Below are 17,634 nucleotides of genomic sequence, written 5' to 3'. Positions count from 1 at the left end.
TTAACTACTGTTGGGTAGGCGAACATATTCCCAGAATTTAGAGACAATCGAAAAACATGACTTTTTGAGTTGGGGCAGTTGAGGAATAATGCCCCTTATATGGCCTACTCTTGTTTAATTAGGCTCCAGAAATGATGTTCTAAAATGTGAACATCCTATTCCAAAAACTGAAGGCGTTACATACATTTTTAATTTGGATATGTTCGATGCAGCTCACCACACAGATTCAGAAACGAAGAAAAAACTAGGAGGTGAAATCTACATACAAGTCTAAGAACAGGCTACCAGTAAGATGTAACAAAAACTAGATCTTTTTCTGTGTCCTATTCATGCCATGCAAAGATAAATAATTATTTATCCAAATGAAATTGGTGCACCTTTAACAAAGGAAGATTCTCTTTTACTAACTTTTTCAAACTACTGTTATTACCTGTAAAGATTTTGGTTGGTATTTAATTTTGACATTCATTTATTTTGTAGTTTATATAGCTGTAGAAGAAAATTTCCAAACTGATTTGAAATAATTATAACTAGTTTGTTTTGGATGATGTCTTTTGGAATTCTATTGTAAAAGAAAGACAGATTCATTATCAAAGTAGAGTTAACATTTATATCAATAATCGCAAAAATATCTCATTCATTTGCCAACTCTATTTTTAGTTAGTGATTATTTTAATGTAATTGTTATTATTAATTATTTTATATCCTCTACGTCGATCATTTTACATTACTATAGAATGTCATCATTTAGAACAATTTCTCGCCAGCATTTGCTATTAAAATCCTCAACATATTTCTCGAACACTCAGTTTAGGGTAGCCATATAAAATATCTCTTTTAGAAACAGCCATTTCATAAAAAACCTTTTAGTTTAAAGATCCAAGCTAAGTACTCCATTATCCTAGACTCTAGAGTGAAGTGATTTATTTGAGATTTTCTGTATCTTTCCTTCTCTTGTTTGCCAATTTGCACCCCTAAAATGTACAATTCCCAGTAATTAAATTACTTTTGGCTAATCTTCAAAAAAACATTTCGCAAACTTAAGAAATAATTTAATAAAAATCCGGAATGAAACTTTCGGGTTTGATACGCCTTGCTAATATAAGCAGTTAGTTATCAAACTACTAGAAATAAAGTTGATAAAAACTTCTTCCTCGTAGTATAACATCAAATTCGAGACTATATAAAAAAAAAGAGAATAGTTTTTATTTTATTGTCGCAAATGATATATAGCCTTCTCGTTTATTTTGAAAACCTCACCTTGACAATGATTTTGCCTAATTCCAGATGACGCAAGTAGTTCAGATAATACATGATGCCTACAGAGTCTTTATGGACAAAAACAGTGACCCAAGGGTCAAGGATTGGTTCCTGATGAGCAGTCCCTTCCCGACCTTGATAATATGTCTTTCCTACGCTTATTTTGTTAAACGACTGGGACCCAAATTAATGGAAAATAGAAAGCCATTTGAGTTAAGGAAGACCATGATATGCTACAACGCCTGTCAAGTAATATTCTCATCGTGGCTCTTTTATGAGGTAATTACAGGATAATTAGAAAAAGCCATGATCTACTGTTTCGCACTTTAGTAACTAAACTTCTTGATAAAAAATCTGCGCCCTCGTTCTAGAGACTTTTATAACTTGTAATTTTTAATATTGTAGGCATTAGTCTGTGGATGGGCAGGACAATATTCCTTCAGGTGTCAGCCTGTTGATTATTCCCAGAGTCCCATGGCTATAAGGATGGCGAGAGGATGTTGGTGGTACTATATTTCTAAGTTTATTGAATTCATGGATACGATTTTTTTCGTCTTAAGAAAGAAGCAATCCCACATTTCCAAACTTCATGTTATCCATCATGGAGCCATGCCGATGTCTGTCTGGTTTGGTGTAAAATTCACTCCAGGTGGGTTGATTTTCATTAGATATTAGGCAAACAGTAGATTTATTAGTTTAAATTAAATTCCTATAAAAAGCCTACGCACTTTTTAGTAGAAAGAAAGTAGTAAAAAAAAGTAGAAAGAAGTAGAATTTACAATGATTTTTTAATGTCAAAAACATATTTATCTGTATAGTCTTGTTCGGAAATATCATGATGTGATAACCTGTTTTTCTTCATTTGCACACGAAACTAGTTTATAATGTATTATTAGATCGCCCACTCTTCATCAGTTTATGGAATTCTGGTAGCTTTAAAAATATAAAATTGTGTCAATTATACATATAGAATAATATATTATTGAAGTCCCAACAAACGGAATTAAAAAAAAAATGCCTGCTGCGCGGGCACATTTTCATTACGCGCTGCGCGCGCGGCGTTCCGTGCCAAGTTTGAGCGCGTCTTGGGGGCGCGGGTACGCTCTCGCGCTTTGCGCTCGTTTTCGTATGTTCAATGCGTACCCTTTAAGTAGATTTTTTCAAATATTGTAAATACTATAACTTAAATAGAAATCTGTGATTTAAACTTCTGAGGAATTACAACCATAAATTGTAACTGCATTTTTTTCGATTTGATTTTAAAGAAGGTTCTCAAAGCACCTACGGCTTTGCCGATTACATTCTCATTATGAAACTCGCGCTTCGCGCTCGATAATTCGTATCCACTTGAAAAACTTCATCAAAATAATTTGTAAATCTTTTTAAAATCTACTAAAAATAAAATTTTAAACTTATGGATCTGTTAAAAAATCAAAATTGCATATTGTTGAATATGATCCAACTTTTGGAACTTTTGTCTAATTACAAAGTTTCATGATAATAAATTTTGAAAAACATATATTTTACATCTAGTAGAAATTTGAATTAACATTTCTGAACCTATTGAAAAATTTGTTTTTCCGTTTTAGAAAATTTTCAAAATGTTGAAAAGCATATAATTTTTTGATGTTTTATCGAATTTAAAAATGTAATACGTATAATTTGCACTTCTTTTTGACGCGCATCAGAAAATTTGACAAAAATTTCTAAAACTCATAAAAAATTTTGATTTAAATGTCGAAAAAGCTCAAGTTTTTGAATTTTTGTCTGATCGAAAAATGTAAGTGACATAGTTTCTAAATATATTTGATATCAATTGATGAATTGAAATGGAATTTTTTAATCTTTCAGAAAAATATATATTTCTTATTTCTCTGAACATTTTCAAAAGTTTCAAAAGTATATAATTTTTCTAATTTTCATCAAAACAAAAAATTTTGTTGAGATAATTTGCAACTCATCTACCCATCTATAAGAAATTTTGACAAAAAATTTCAAATTTGAACAAATTTTTTTTTCAAATTTTGAAAATGCTCTATATTTTTAAATTTTGGTTGGAAATATCTGCTTAACGAACTTTGCCTTCATTTTGGGAACTGTGAGAAGTGTATCAAAGGCTGACTTGATTGGATAAATCCTTCAAAGGTTATGAGAATGTAAAAAGATTATATGCTTCTGAAATAATGAATACTGTGTATTTTTCATCAGCTCATTTGGTAAATTTTGACAGCATTTTCACAACTTTAAAACTAACTAAACACTTTTCATTACTTCAGGCGGCCACGGTACCTTCTTCGGATTCTTGAACTCCTTCGTCCACATCATAATGTACAGCTACTATTTGCTATCAGCCTTAGAACCTAAGTTTCAACCCTACCTCTGGTGGAAAAAATACCTGACTGTTCTGCAAATGGTGCAATTTTTCCTCGTGATTGTTCACGCCTTCCAACTTCTCTTCATTGACTGCAACTATCCCAAAGCCTTTGTCTGGTGGATTGGAATGCACGCACTAATGTTCTACTTGCTATTCAGAAAATTCTATCAAATAAGCTACAAGAAAAATCCAAAAATTGAAAAAATAAATTGAAAATGAAAATAGCAACTGTTTATATCTTCGACAGTGGGATGAAAAATCGAATCTTCTTCGACAAAGGGGAACAAGCAGTGATATATTCTCATGAACATGCTTTGAAATACTCGTTTAACGTACATTGTGTTTAACTTAAGAACATCTTTGTTGAGTTGGCTATACCACTGCCTTTAGACCGAAGTCAAGTCTAAAGTAGAATCATTGCAATCGAAAGATCGAGTTTAGAATGACTCATATCTAAGAACTTTAGATCATTAGGAGTATTTAATTTCTTTAAGCGAAAAGAAGACCAACTGGGGTTGCAGAAGAGAAGATGAAAATGACTTGAAACGTGTTTACAGTATTGTCCATGGAAGCTTACATGTATAATGAACTCTTTGACTAACTATGGTTGAGCTAATTACAAAAAATGTTGATATGTGTAGAGAGGGATGGAGTAAAATCATCGACTGAAAACTAAATAGTTTGTACTTGGATGATGTGGAATATATTACTTAACAACGAAATACTTCTTAGGTCAATAATTAATCATGATGCTCATTAACATAACTGTTTATTAAATCACATTGAAAATAATCGACATCAACCTTTAGCAGCTCTTAATAGCTGTCTCTAGGATCAGTCAATAACTACCCTTAGTAAAAGTCAATATAGCTCCCTACTAAAAGAGAATAATAATACTTAGTATCTCTGAATAATAACTCTTAGCAATGACTAATAACTATCCTTGACAAAGTTAAATAAGCTCTTCTATCAACGATCAATAAGAACCTTTAGCAAAGGCTTTTAATGTTCCTGAAGATCTATCAATGAAAAATCTAAGCAGCAGCTAATAAACTGTCGTAGCAACGGACAATAATAATTAGCCTTAGAAACGATGAACACAACTCCCTTGCAACGGACAATAGACACCCTTAGCAACGATCAATACAAACCCTTAGCAACGAATAATAACTACCTTTAGCAGTGATAAACAACCACCCTTAGAAATAATCATTACAAAACCTCAACAACGGGGAATAACGATCCCTAGCAACTATCAATAAAAACCCTCAGGAACGGTCAATAACAAGCTTAATTAACGGCTACAAACATCTCCATTCCCTCAGCAACTAAAAAATGACAGGTAGTAACATCCCTTATCAACGTTTATTAACCCATAGCAAAGGCTAATAAAATCCCCTAGAAACTATCAATAACAACCTTTAGCAACGGCTACTATCATCCTTCAGCAACAGCCAATAATAACCCTTAGCAACAATTACTAAAAACCCTCGGCAATGGTAAATAACATCTCGTAACAGTTAATAATAATTCTTATTGGCGGTCCACAAAATCTCCTAGCAATGGATAATAAGAAATCTTAAAAATGGCAACGACCAATACAATTACGTACCCAGGGACATTAAAAACCTTCAGGATCGACCAAGACAAGCCCTCAGCAATGGATAATATTAACCTTTAGCACTAGTCACCATCAACCCTTACCAGTGTTCAATAATAGCTCCTAGTAACATCTAATAAAAATACTTAGCAGCGGGTAAAAAGAATCCTTAAGATGATCAATAAAACACACATACACGCACAGCCGGAAAATTTCTGAGGGCGTTTTTTTAGACATGTATTCACTGAGAAACGTTTAATTAGAACATTTATAAAATATTTAGAATTTTTACGACTGTAAAGCTTCCTCTATGAGAAAGTAGCCAGCATGAATGATCAAAAATGCATTCTGAACTGTGCCTTTCAGTGATATAATACAACATTAATTTAGACCATTGGAATTTTACTAATACATGGTCTAGATTCGCTGTAATGGCACCTTTTTATAGTTCAAATTTACTTACTTAAATAAATGAGTAGATGTACAATCTGCGTTTTGAGGATAGATTCCTACCTTACTGTAATGGACTAAGGTTAGAATTAAAATAAAATACGGTGTTTGAGAATAAAGAAATTGTATTTAATCAAACTTGAAAAACAAAATCATAACGAAGGTTACCTTATAAGTAGCGGGGCCAGAGCTCTACTGGCGAACGCCGATCGCCCCGTCCTTTTTAAAACATTACCTGAGCATTGCCCCTATACTAGTTCATTCTTCGGGGAAACCCCCGATAGCTCTGCGTTCTGCATCTTTGAACCAGCGCTCTTTTTTTCTCGTAGGCTTTCGGCCCAGATTCTGACCTGTGTCAGAGGGTTTCTTAACCCATTATGTTTACTTCTTTCGAAAATTTCAGATTTCCCGCCCGGAAAACCACCCTCACGAGATTACAGCTTTTGAAAATCCAGTTTTCCCGGCACGGCACGGTGGCTCTTGTTAGAGTGAGTTTCCCAGATCATGGAAAATCTCGGATTTTCCCGGCACAGCACGGCATATTTCAAGGTGTTGGTTCGGAGCGCGATTTTTTAATATCGCGCTCACGACACTCTGGCACCGCTTTATACTTTTAATCGCAAAAAAGGTTATAAAATAAATTATTTTTCTTCACAAATACAGGTGTCAAGAGGTTTTTCTCGAACCTTGCCGACTTCATTCGAGAAGTTTCGCAGCCCTACAAGTGTTCGCAGAATATCACAACATCTTCGCTGCTACGGCGGTATTTATTTTTAGTCATCGTCGGCTTTGCCGCACAGCTCGATTATACATTATCTCCGCGCTTGTTTTAAAATTCGTAACAAGATTCGCTCTAATCGGTCACCGGTTGTTTCTTTTAGTTACTATTCATATTATGACCTATATTCTACACATAGAACACCGTATCGCTTAATTTCTTATAATGACAAATGACTCAGATATCGAATTATTATTTGCGCACGCTACACTTACCGACTTAGATATCGTTCTGCAACTGCAGCGGTTCGTGACCCTGCTAAGCTTTCAGAACATTTTCGATAGAGACGCATAATAATATTACACAATTGTGAGAGATGAATTTGCGTGAACAGGTTGAAGGTTATTTCTTATCTTAATTCAGAATTTCACGCAAACATTTTCAAGGCTATATTTCACTTTTTCGTTGCATTTTCTACTGTGTCATATAGTTATGAGAAAAACAAGCATGATTTATTGCTTCCTTATAACTAATACTTTAAATTAATAATGACTGGCTTTATTTAATGCGCCAAAGATGCAGATATACAGGAGAAATATAATATGAAGGATTATGTATGACATTACATTTTGTCTATAAATTTATTTATTACCTTCTTAAAGATAAAACAGTTAAAGCGAAATTCCTGTCTTTACTTATTTGGCCCGAAAATAACTAGCAAAAAAAATTATTTTGTCTTCTAGAACTCTGAAGCAAAGAGGCAGATATATTACTAGAGACCATGAAAACTACCTTACCAACATTGAGGATATTCTACAGCTGTAGTTGTTCATGTCCATACTAAGCTATCATGAGTCATACGCATTTTGAAAATACCGTATGTGATTTAGTACAAATTTATGTATGGTAAAAAACTTGTTGGAAATGTGTACGACTTATGAAAGCAATTTATAATTTTACTTTACTTTGCATTCTTTGCCATGGATTTAGTACCTTGCTCACCTCAATTTTGCCACGGTCGCGACAATTTTTCAGTGAATTAGCGCCATCGAAAGATAGATTAGGTCACTATAAAATTCGAACAGTCTTAGTTTTATTTATTCTCTAACTTTTATTGCCCTATAGGCAAACTTTCACGCTCCTCATCCTTGCCAACTACTGTTTATCTTTACTACTCATTGAACTTGGTATTTATTTATTAAAATAACTCGCTTTGTTAACTGCAATATAGAGCGCGTGCACCATAAATTAAAATTGGTGCCTGTACTTGATTTGAATGCGTTCGTTAAGTTGATGTTCAAAGAGGATAATGTTTGCTAATATTTCTGAATTGGCCTCTTTACACTTCAGCTTACACAATTGTGACGTGCATAGAGAAACGACATGTGATTTTCACTATTTTTCTTTGTTTCTGTACAAAATTATAGCCGATTGAACGTATGCGCCAAATTTCCCGCGCATGAATGGTTCACTAATTAAGTACTTTTCACATAAAAAGCCCGTTTATTTGACGACGGTCAAATTTATCATCGAATTGATTGAGAATTTAAAAATTGTGAATTTAAATCTAAAAACAAAAAATGCTTATTTTAATTCTACTTAATTTATAAGACTCAGATGGCTACAGATTGTAACTTTTTCTAATGAGGCAATTCTTCTAAATTTGGTGAACATCGTCATCAATTCCATAAGAAAGAGAATATTTTCCAAAGGGACCAGAGAACGAAGTACACAAAGGATATCCTGACTGCTTGATGTATTACGTACAGTCTGAAAATAAATAAGTTTATCATTATCTTAAAAACGATTTATCATTATATTATTTTCAAAATCATTATTATATATGTTAGTAAAATTTTTAATGAAAATTTAAGTTGTAATTTCCTGTACAATTTTTTATTCGACTTACACTTTCATTTTTCTTAAAGCTTTTTTTGTATTTTCAGGAGTTCTTTCTTCTTTTAAAATGTTTTTTCTCATCCCATCTCCATGTGTTTTAAGTATATCAGTCCAGCTGCATGATTTCATATTAAATCCAAAAATGTTTTTGTCTGATTCACTCAAACTATTCCACAAAGATTGTGTTTTAAAGTTTTCGAATGTCCAACTCCCTTGAGTAAAAAACAGTAATGCTCTCATAACTTTATGTCCCTTTTTATGTAGTTTTTTAAGCCTGTGAAACAAAATAAACGAATTTCCGGAACTGAAAAATATATGCAGTAAAATCCTTCGATAGTTTCAATCCATTTGTTTAAACTTTTTTGTGTATTGTTGTACGCAAATTTACGGTCCAAAATTGAAATTTTCAAAATTTTTTATATTACTATGTAATATAATATTATAATATTGATACAAATTAAGGTGAGCAGTAAACACTCAATAAAAAACGGTTTCTTTGACGATGTTTTCGGAATATAGAATTTTTTAATTATAAATTGAGAGTCTTAATTATTGAACAATTTTTTAAATGAAAACGTCGAAAATGGAATAATTGTTATTTTAAATAATTGAAATTGTCTGTTTTTAATTGTAAATCTTTTAAAATCGTGCAACTTCATAATGAAAGCCTTGATAGAGAAAAAATGTGAAATTTGTATGCTGTCAAATTTAAATCGTTTAAAATAGTTAAATATAAAATTTAGGCACAAATTTTAGTTGGAAAGCTTATAAATAGATAAACTCGAAAAGTTCAAAATGAAATTATTTTGAATTTGGAATGTTAAGAATTGTACATTATCAATTTTCGTGCGTTCCATATTGCATAACTTAAATTTGAAGGCTTTCAAACTCTTGAAAATAAAAAATTTTTCATAATATAAAATTTAGGAAATTTAACATTTGAAAGATACAAAAAAGGTTTAAAATTATTTATATTCAAAATCTAACTAATTTACAATTCAGTAATATAACATGTGAAATCTACAAAATTTCGACAAAATATTGAAAACTGTACGTTTTTTTTTAAATATAAATTTCGGCTCAAACAATGAAAAATTAAGAAATTAATGTTCAAATTCACTTTGAATACCTTAAAATTGTACAATTTCCACTTGGAATCTTGTTTCTTATTTTTATTAATAATTTAATAATAATTATGGATTATATTATAATCACTAGTATTTAACACATAACTCACATAGGTTTTCTTCCCATTAACTTGAGAACAAGATCAACCAATACAGCTGGAAGGTAGTGAACAAAGAAATCGAATAAAATGAATATAGGGTATGATTTTACAAAAGTAGAGGTATAATAATATACAGTATAATTGGAAGGGTTTTTGTCGGCATAATCGCACAAAATTTGTCGAAATCTGTTCCAAGTAATTGGATTTTCCGTTCCAGAAACATAATTGTACACGGGTACTTCATCATCTCTGTAAAATGAATACTATATATATAATTGTATTAAATATAAACAGTTTTTACAATTATTTGAAATGAAATTAAAGAGAGAAAAATTAAAAATGTCTCTTTTTGTAAATTACCTGACTTTTTTTATACCAGTCGCCCAGGCACATGCTATTAAGGCATTGCAGGCCATATCTACAGGTATTACATCTGCTACAGCATTTCCATCCAGACACATCACGTGAAACACTCCTAATCCCATTCCCAATACAACACCATTGACGCCAAGTAAATTGTCCGTGTAGCCAGGTAAAGGCTCTTTGTAAGACGCTAATGCTTAAGAATATGTATATACATAAGTAACGAATAATTTCATATAAATAAATAATGAAACACAAAAATGGTTGATACGGTTTTTAATCTAAGAAAGTTTGAAAGCTAATTCAAGAAACCTTCAGGTTTTAAGACCACTATAATAAATTAATAAATATTTATAAATTATTAATTTTGATTACTCGTTACTAGAATAAAAGAAATTTACCAATGGATGGCCTGTAAATACAGAATGGCAAGTCTTTAGCCTCGTCAGCAATAACTCCTTCTGCTATCGCTTTTGTGAATGAGTAAGTATTTGGCCATTTTCCAATGACACTGAAATAAAAAATTTTCCATTATTTTCGTACTTAATTCAACCTGCCTGATTAATTTAACTACGGTGATGATGTGGCATAGAAGAAAAATGTCTTCACCTTTCTGTGAATGTCGCTATTCGTTTCTGTGACCAATCTTGTTTTTCGATAATACGAACAATAGCATTGCTTTCATCGTAGGTCATAGGTGCAGGATACAATTTTTCTTTAATAGTGTCAAATGGACAGAAACTGTAGGCAGTAGAAACGTAAACACCAGCCTTAAATAAAATATGTTCAATTATTGTGAATCGTTTACTTTTGCAACTACTAATAATAATTCAGAATGGCTTCTAAAATTTCTTTAGAACCAAAAGTTTCACCTTAAATCTATCGCATTCCCTAGATATGTTTATAATTTCTCTAACACTGTTGACATTGATTGAAACAGCGATTGCCAAAGTTTCATCGAATCTTACTGTAGCGGCGGCGTGGAAAATAATGGATACCTGAAATGTTAAGATATAATTTGTGTACCATGATATTGGTCAAATTTGATCACACATAAATAATATTAATATACTTTGAAAAATTTAATAACAGTACAATGGTGCAACAATGTAAATATCACTAATTAGTAAATTTTTACGAGTATTACAGTTCTTAAAAATACAATAATTTTAATCATATATGTGCAGTTATTATTGGAAGATTCACCTTTTTTGTGATAAGTGCTCGTTCAGCAGCACTCATCCCCAAACCAGCTTTTGTTGCATCACCACTTATAGCAACGACTTTTTCTTGGTAATTTGGTTTCGCATTCTTCAGTAAACCAAAAATCTGTATTCAAAATATAAAACAAACGTTAAGTTTTTGTAAACAAAACAAAAACACGTCTGTCCGCGTCTGTTGGATCTCGCGTTTCGCACTCGATATATACCTCGCACTACGTGCTCGGTTTTCCCCTCACATTTGAGCATAATCCTTTTAAAAGTAAACCTCAACCCATTAAAAAATATATTTTGGTGATTGTGTAAATTCTTTTTTGTTAAAGCTCCTTCCTTATTAATTTCTATACCCCGCTCCGGGACATCCGTTTTAGCTCCACATTTTTGCGGTCAAACATTTTATTTTATCTATATATTCTGTCATTTTTCCAAACATTATTACTTTTAATTTAATTTTTCCCGTTTAAAACTAAAACTACGTGCCTTACCAAAAAATTATTCAGTGCAAATTTTTTAATAATTGAATGTTTATAGTCGCATCAACCTTCAGGGTCTTTAGCGGCTCTGTACTGTAGGGTTAATTATAACCTGTAAAGTATCGTACCAAGGGACAGAAGCGAAGCTTTTTGAAAAATACATCTAGCCTCGCTTCCAGCTTCTAGGATGAAACCTGCGCCAGCGTTTCTGCCAAGGCTGCAGTGTTGGAGCATAAGACAATTACAATACCGACTGAGCCACGATTACTTCCTCATTACCAATTTTTAGATCCATTTTAGGCAAAGGATCAAACTAAAAACTATGCGTCTCATTACCAAATAGGTTCAAGAAAATTTGCGAGTCCTTTTAGGGCGTACAATTTCGTTAGGAAATTTTTTTTATATCTTGCTTAGTTTCCCCGTAATAAAGATTTTTTTATTTTTATTAACATTTTTTACAATTAAAACAAAAATCAGGTATCTTATAAAAAAGGACTTTAGAAATTTTTTCAAATCTTCTTCAGGTTAACAATTTTGCTTCAAAATATTTTAGCTGTACCATGTATAGTTTTCCTGGAAAATAAAATTGTTTATTTCACAAAAAACATTTTTAATGTATGAGGCCAGAACCGTTTCTGAAAAATGACTGGCTAACAAAGTGTACTTTATTTTTAGTCCTTACAAAGTGCGCAAAAGTTAAATTCAACCAGATAATTCTTATAGATAATTTGTTCTCAATCATTGAGTTATAAGTTTTTTTGAGACCAATTTTATTTATATCGCCACCATTCATTTTTTCGAAAATATCTATAAGATTAGAGTTGAAGTCTCCATTATAAGTGCGATTTTAGGTACTGCTAACGATACCGAAAATAGTACTTTTTCGCGTAGGACGTAAAATGTTTACTAGGGTATTTATTTAGGGTGGCATTTATGGTACACTGTTAAAATTTTTTTGAAATATAAAACACTTTTACAAGACTTCTACAATATAAGCGTTAGGTAAAATTGCAAACATGGTATTGGAATGACGAGATTGCAATACATGTATTGTAAGTGTAGTAAATCGTGGAGTCACCGACTAGCATTTCAATACATGTATTAAAGCGTTTGTAAGACGAAGATTGTGCACAAGGAAATTACAGAATTAACGGAATTAACGAAATTCATGGAATTCATGACATTCACAGAAGTCATGGAATTCGCAGAATTCATGAAATTCAAGGAACTCTCAAAATTAATTGAATTCACGAAATTGATAGAATTCACGCAATTCAAGGATTTTAAGGAACTCACGATATTTTTAAAAAGCAGAGAATTGATGGAATTCAAGGAATTCATGGAATCCCAGGAATTCATGGAATTCAAGGCATTCATGAAAATCATGGAATTAATGGGATTTACGATGAAATTCATGAAATTCACGGAATTAATGGAATGCAAGAAATAATTGAAATTTAAGGATTTCCAGGAGTTCGCGAAATTAACTGAATTCATGAAATTGAAGGAATTCTCGAAACTCCAGGAATTTCCGTAATTATTGGGATTCATGGAGATGAAGCAATTCAAGGAATTCATTGAATTCAAGTAATACACAGAATTTAAGGAATTCAAAGAATTCAAGGGATTCACAGAATTAACAGAATTAACGAAATTTATGGAATTCATGACATTCACAGAAGTCACGGAATTCGCAGAACTCATGGAATTCAAGGAACTCTCAAAATTAATTGAATTCACGAAATTGATAGAATTCACGCAATTCAAGGATTTTAAGGAATTCACGATATTTATAAAAAGCAGGGAATTGATGGAATTCAAGGAATTCATGGAATCCCAGGAATTCATGGAATTCAAGGCATTCATGAAAATCATGGAATTAATGGGATTTACGATGAAATTCATGAAATTCACGGAATTAACGGAATGCAAGAAATAATTGAAATTTAAGGATTTCCAGGAGTTCGCGAAATTAACTGAATTCATGAAATTGAAGGAATTCTCGAAACTCCAGGAATTTCCGTAATTATTGGGATTCATGGAGATGAAGCAATTCAAGGAATTCACTGAATTCAAGTAATACACAGAATTTAAGGAATTCATAGAATTCAAGGGATTCACAGAATTAACGGAATTAACGAAATTTATGTAATTCATGACATTCACAGAAGTCACGGAATTCGCAGAATTCATGGAATTCAAGGAACTCTCAAAATTAATTGAATTCACGAAATTGATAGAATTCACGCAATTCAAGGATTTTAAGGAACTCACGATATTTATAAAAAGCAGGGAATTGATGGAATTCAAGAAATTCATGGAATCCCAGGAATTCTTGGAATTCATGGAATTCAAGGAATTCAAGGAATTCATGGAATTCAAGGAATTCATGGAATTCAAGGAATTCATGGAATTCAAGGAATTCATGGAATTCAAGGAATTCATGGAATTCAAGGCGTTCATGAAAATTATGGAATTAATGGGATTTACGATGAAATTCGTGAAATTCACGGAATTAATGGAATGCAACAAATACTTGAAATTTCAGGATTTTGAGGAGTTCGCGAAATTAACTAAATTCATGAAATTGAAGGAATTCACGAAACTCCAGGAATTTCCGTAATTAATGGCACAAAGGTGATGATAAGTAGGAATTCCAGGAAATTTGTAGAAAAGATGATGCGTCTCATAAACAAAGCCTGCAACGCATCGATGCCTAGGAGAAAATGCAAAAAGAGAAAAGCGCCCACGTACTGGTGGACAGAGAAAATGGCCAGACTGAGAAAGAAATGCCTATAATTAAGGCGAATATCTCTCAGGGCTAAAGAAAGAGCAGCCGAACAACCGGAAAACACAGAGTACAAAGCAGCAAAGAAAATGCTTAACGATGATATTCGTAAAATCAAACTTCGCTATTGGAAAATTCTGTGTGATGCCGCTAATGAAGACACCTTAGGGAAAGGGCTATCAAATAATCTCTGACTGACTGGGAAACTGAGCTCCGGTAGGTCCTAAAGATCCGCAGATGATGGTGGAGATTATCAAATCACTTTTTCCAACACATTCGGAAAGAGAAAATAAGGAACACATCCCTGAAGAGACCCCACCTTTTGCTCTTAATGAGTTTTATAAAGTTATGAATGGACTGAAAAACTGGAAAAAATATCAACATAGGAAACAATAGGAAACAATAGAAACAATATGAAAACAAATGAACATGGCGTTAAAAAGGATAAATTTACCACCGGTGCAATCAGAGAAATTGTCCACAAAGACCATGAAGTCTGGGAAGGAAACAATAGGCAAAAGAACGCGCGTGTTCTATTAACGTGCAACGTTAAAAATGCTTTTAACTATGTAAGGTGGGCTGACAACATGGAAACCTTGGAAACCCGCTTTAAATATCTAGGCTACTTCAGAAGGGTAGTGGCCGATTACCTGCGTGACAGGGAACTATACTACGTCACTACTAAAGGCGTCAGACGTAGGAATATCAGTGCTGGTGATGCGCAGGAATCTGCCTTAGGCCCAGATCTGTAGAACCTGCTATATGACGAGATCCATACCATGGTTACCATGGGTTACCATGGGACAATCTCAGCTGATGTCCAGCATAGTTGGTTCAAAGAGCAGCAATAGGTAAAGGATGATTAGTGTAAACCATTCTATTCTGCTCTACATAACAACAACTTAATTTAAACGAGGGGAAGCTGTCAACGACGTCGAAAATACCTTTTTCAGGTGCGACTGATGGGCTCAGGCTACACCGAAAAAAGTATGTAACTATATTAGTTCAATAATACCTTGAACTAATACGCTTCGCATAAATTAGAACTCAGTAGGTGAAAAAGTCGAACTGGATCTCTTTATTTAATTTGTGATTTTATCGGTTTGAGTATAGAACCGACGCTATAGCAATATTGAATTAAATCGATTAAGTAAGTATTGAAATGGAGAAGTTCTTCATGTAAAACTCGCATCATTTATAAGTTCAATATCAGCTGTTCTAAAGCATCCAAACAGATACTGTTTCACTTATGTATCGGTTACGTAACGAAATTTGAATCACATTACGTCGATATAAATATACTCGCTATGCTTCGCTTCGTTCGACTCTGCTGATTCGAATGACGACGAATAGCGAGGATCCAAAGAATCTGTAAAGTTTAAATTTGAGAGCACGCGAGATTTTATATTTAAAAATTATTCTTTATTTTTTCCCAAAACAAATTGTCCGGCGCCTCAACTCATCGCAATGCTCATGCGAAGCTCTTAAGTTACAGATTCATTGGATCCTCGCTGTTCGTCGTCATTCGAACCAGCAGAGTCGAACGGAGCGAAGCATAGCGAGTATATCTATATCGACGCACTGTGATTCAAATTTCGTTACTTACCCGATACAAAAGTGGAGCAGTATCTGTTTCGATGCTTTAGAACAGCTGACATTCAACTTATGAACGTTGCGAGTTCTACATGAAGAACTGCTCCATTTCAATACTTACTTAATCGACGTAATTCGTTGTTGTTATAGCGTCGGTTTTATAGTCAAAACGATAAAATGACAAATTAAATTAAGAGATCCAGTTCGCCTTTTTTACCTACTGAGTTCTAATTTATGCGAAGCGTATTAGTTCAAGGTATTATTGAACTCATATAGTTACATATTTTTTTCGGTGTAGAGAAGCGGCCCAAGAGGAGCTTAGCCAGAACATTACGCTGGAAAACATTGTTGCTCATGATGGTTTACTCAGAACGCAACTGGTATATCGTTGCGGGATACTGCGAAATAGTTCTCGGCACTGAAAAGAAAGAGAAGCCTGGAGTGCCAAACGACCTTCTCTTACTCTCACACAGTTAAACAGTCCCCAAGCCCTGATGCAACAAAAAATTACTACTAAGGGTAAAGATAACTGTCGATATCTCTATATAAATTAAAGAATGCAATATTTTACGCGAAATTATTAAATATTTTAACAGCAATTGCAATATGAACAATTGAAATTTTTAATTTGTTGACAGTTTCGTGACTAATAATTAATGCAGTTATTGTATTGTATGAAATATAATGAACTGTATATAACTTTGAATAATATCTGTAACAAATTCGGTGATTATGAGCGATCAGAATTTAAAAGAATCGCAGTTTAAATTTCCTTTATCCACATTGTTCACAAAAATCATTAACATTTATTTTTTTAAAGGGATATATTGAATCTGGTCCAATAGAGATTCCCTGATAATTTCAGTTTTTTGCAAGGTATATGAAGCTTTCCTCAGGTATAATTTTTCATTATACGGAGGAGCCGTTTAAATATTTGACATTGCATTCAGAACAAAAAAAGGTTTCTGACTCAAAATGATAAACAGTCAACGTATTTCCAGAGATTGTTTATTAAAAATGCACAATATTTAAATAGCTCCATATTATGAAAAATTATACCAAATAAAATTTGATATATCTTGCAGAACCGGTTGAAACCGACGGTTGATAAATTCCACGATATTCATATATTTTTGCAGAATTTCTTTCATTTATTTTCAGGGACTAACAGCCATTCAAAGTTGAGTCTTAGGCGAAGCCAGTAAGTTTAATCACCCTCATCAGGCAAAAACATTATAAACTTATATGTGGTATGGGGTGTCAGAGTGGGGGAACTATATATGGGGCATTATTTCTCAACTGCTCCAACACAAAAAGTCATGTTTTTCGATTGTCTCTAAATTCTGGGAATATGTTCGCCTACCCAACAGTAGTTAATCCACAAACTTATAGACCAGAATTACCAACCCTCCCCAAGTGAGGGGGGGTTGTATTTTCAACCCCAATGCCTGCAGGGGTAGTTTCAAACGCCTGTAACTTCCTTTCTAATTACAAGATTTAAAATTTTTATGAGGGTTTTGGAAAGTGCTTTTTACACGCTTTCATCCTATTTTATTATTTATAACAAAAAAAAATTGTTTAAACAATTTCTTCAATAAATCAATTGTTTATTTAACTTTTTTCGCAATTTAGGCATCTACGATTTTTTTTAAATAGTCTCAAAAGAAA

The 17,634-nt window shown here is 32.8% G+C and overlaps 2 protein-coding genes across 3 annotated transcripts in view; one reads left to right on the top strand and one right to left on the bottom strand.

Moving 5' to 3' along the window:
• LOC117169205 (elongation of very long chain fatty acids protein AAEL008004-like) overlaps nt 1-3,847 on the top strand; it is an 18,133-nt gene extending 14,286 nt beyond the window's left edge. Inside the window, exons 5-8 of the mRNA XM_033355451.1 lie at nt 123-287; nt 1,288-1,539; nt 1,666-1,909; nt 3,537-3,847. Coding sequence (XP_033211342.1) covers nt 1,288-1,539; nt 1,666-1,909; nt 3,537-3,847 — 807 coding nt within the window. The 5' untranslated portion in view covers nt 123-287. The remainder of the gene's footprint in view (nt 1-122; nt 288-1,287; nt 1,540-1,665; nt 1,910-3,536) is intronic.
• Nucleotides 3,848-6,232: 2,385 nt separating this feature from the next.
• The window catches only part of LOC117169230 (fatty acyl-CoA reductase wat-like), a 91,909-nt gene continuing 80,507 nt past the window's right edge, over nt 6,233-17,634 (bottom strand). For both annotated transcript variants that reach the window (XM_033355493.1, XM_033355494.1), the window contains exons 3-10: nt 11,099-11,221; nt 10,765-10,890; nt 10,502-10,662; nt 10,294-10,403; nt 9,890-10,088; nt 9,539-9,778; nt 8,312-8,575; nt 6,233-8,172 (exon numbers count right to left, since the gene is read on the bottom strand). In XM_033355493.1, coding sequence (XP_033211384.1) covers nt 8,082-8,172; nt 8,312-8,575; nt 9,539-9,778; nt 9,890-10,088; nt 10,294-10,403; nt 10,502-10,662; nt 10,765-10,890; nt 11,099-11,221 — 1,314 coding nt within the window. In that variant the 3' untranslated portion in view covers nt 6,233-8,081. The remainder of the gene's footprint in view (nt 8,173-8,311; nt 8,576-9,538; nt 9,779-9,889; nt 10,089-10,293; nt 10,404-10,501; nt 10,663-10,764; nt 10,891-11,098; nt 11,222-17,634) is intronic.

The sequence above is a fragment of the Belonocnema kinseyi genome, chromosome 3 (assembly GCF_010883055.1).
Source record: "Belonocnema kinseyi isolate 2016_QV_RU_SX_M_011 chromosome 3, B_treatae_v1, whole genome shotgun sequence".
Classification (NCBI taxonomy): Eukaryota; Metazoa; Arthropoda; class Insecta; order Hymenoptera; family Cynipidae; genus Belonocnema; species Belonocnema kinseyi.
Note: the sequence above shows the minus strand (reverse complement) of the source record. Positions and strands in the feature narration are given on the sequence as shown.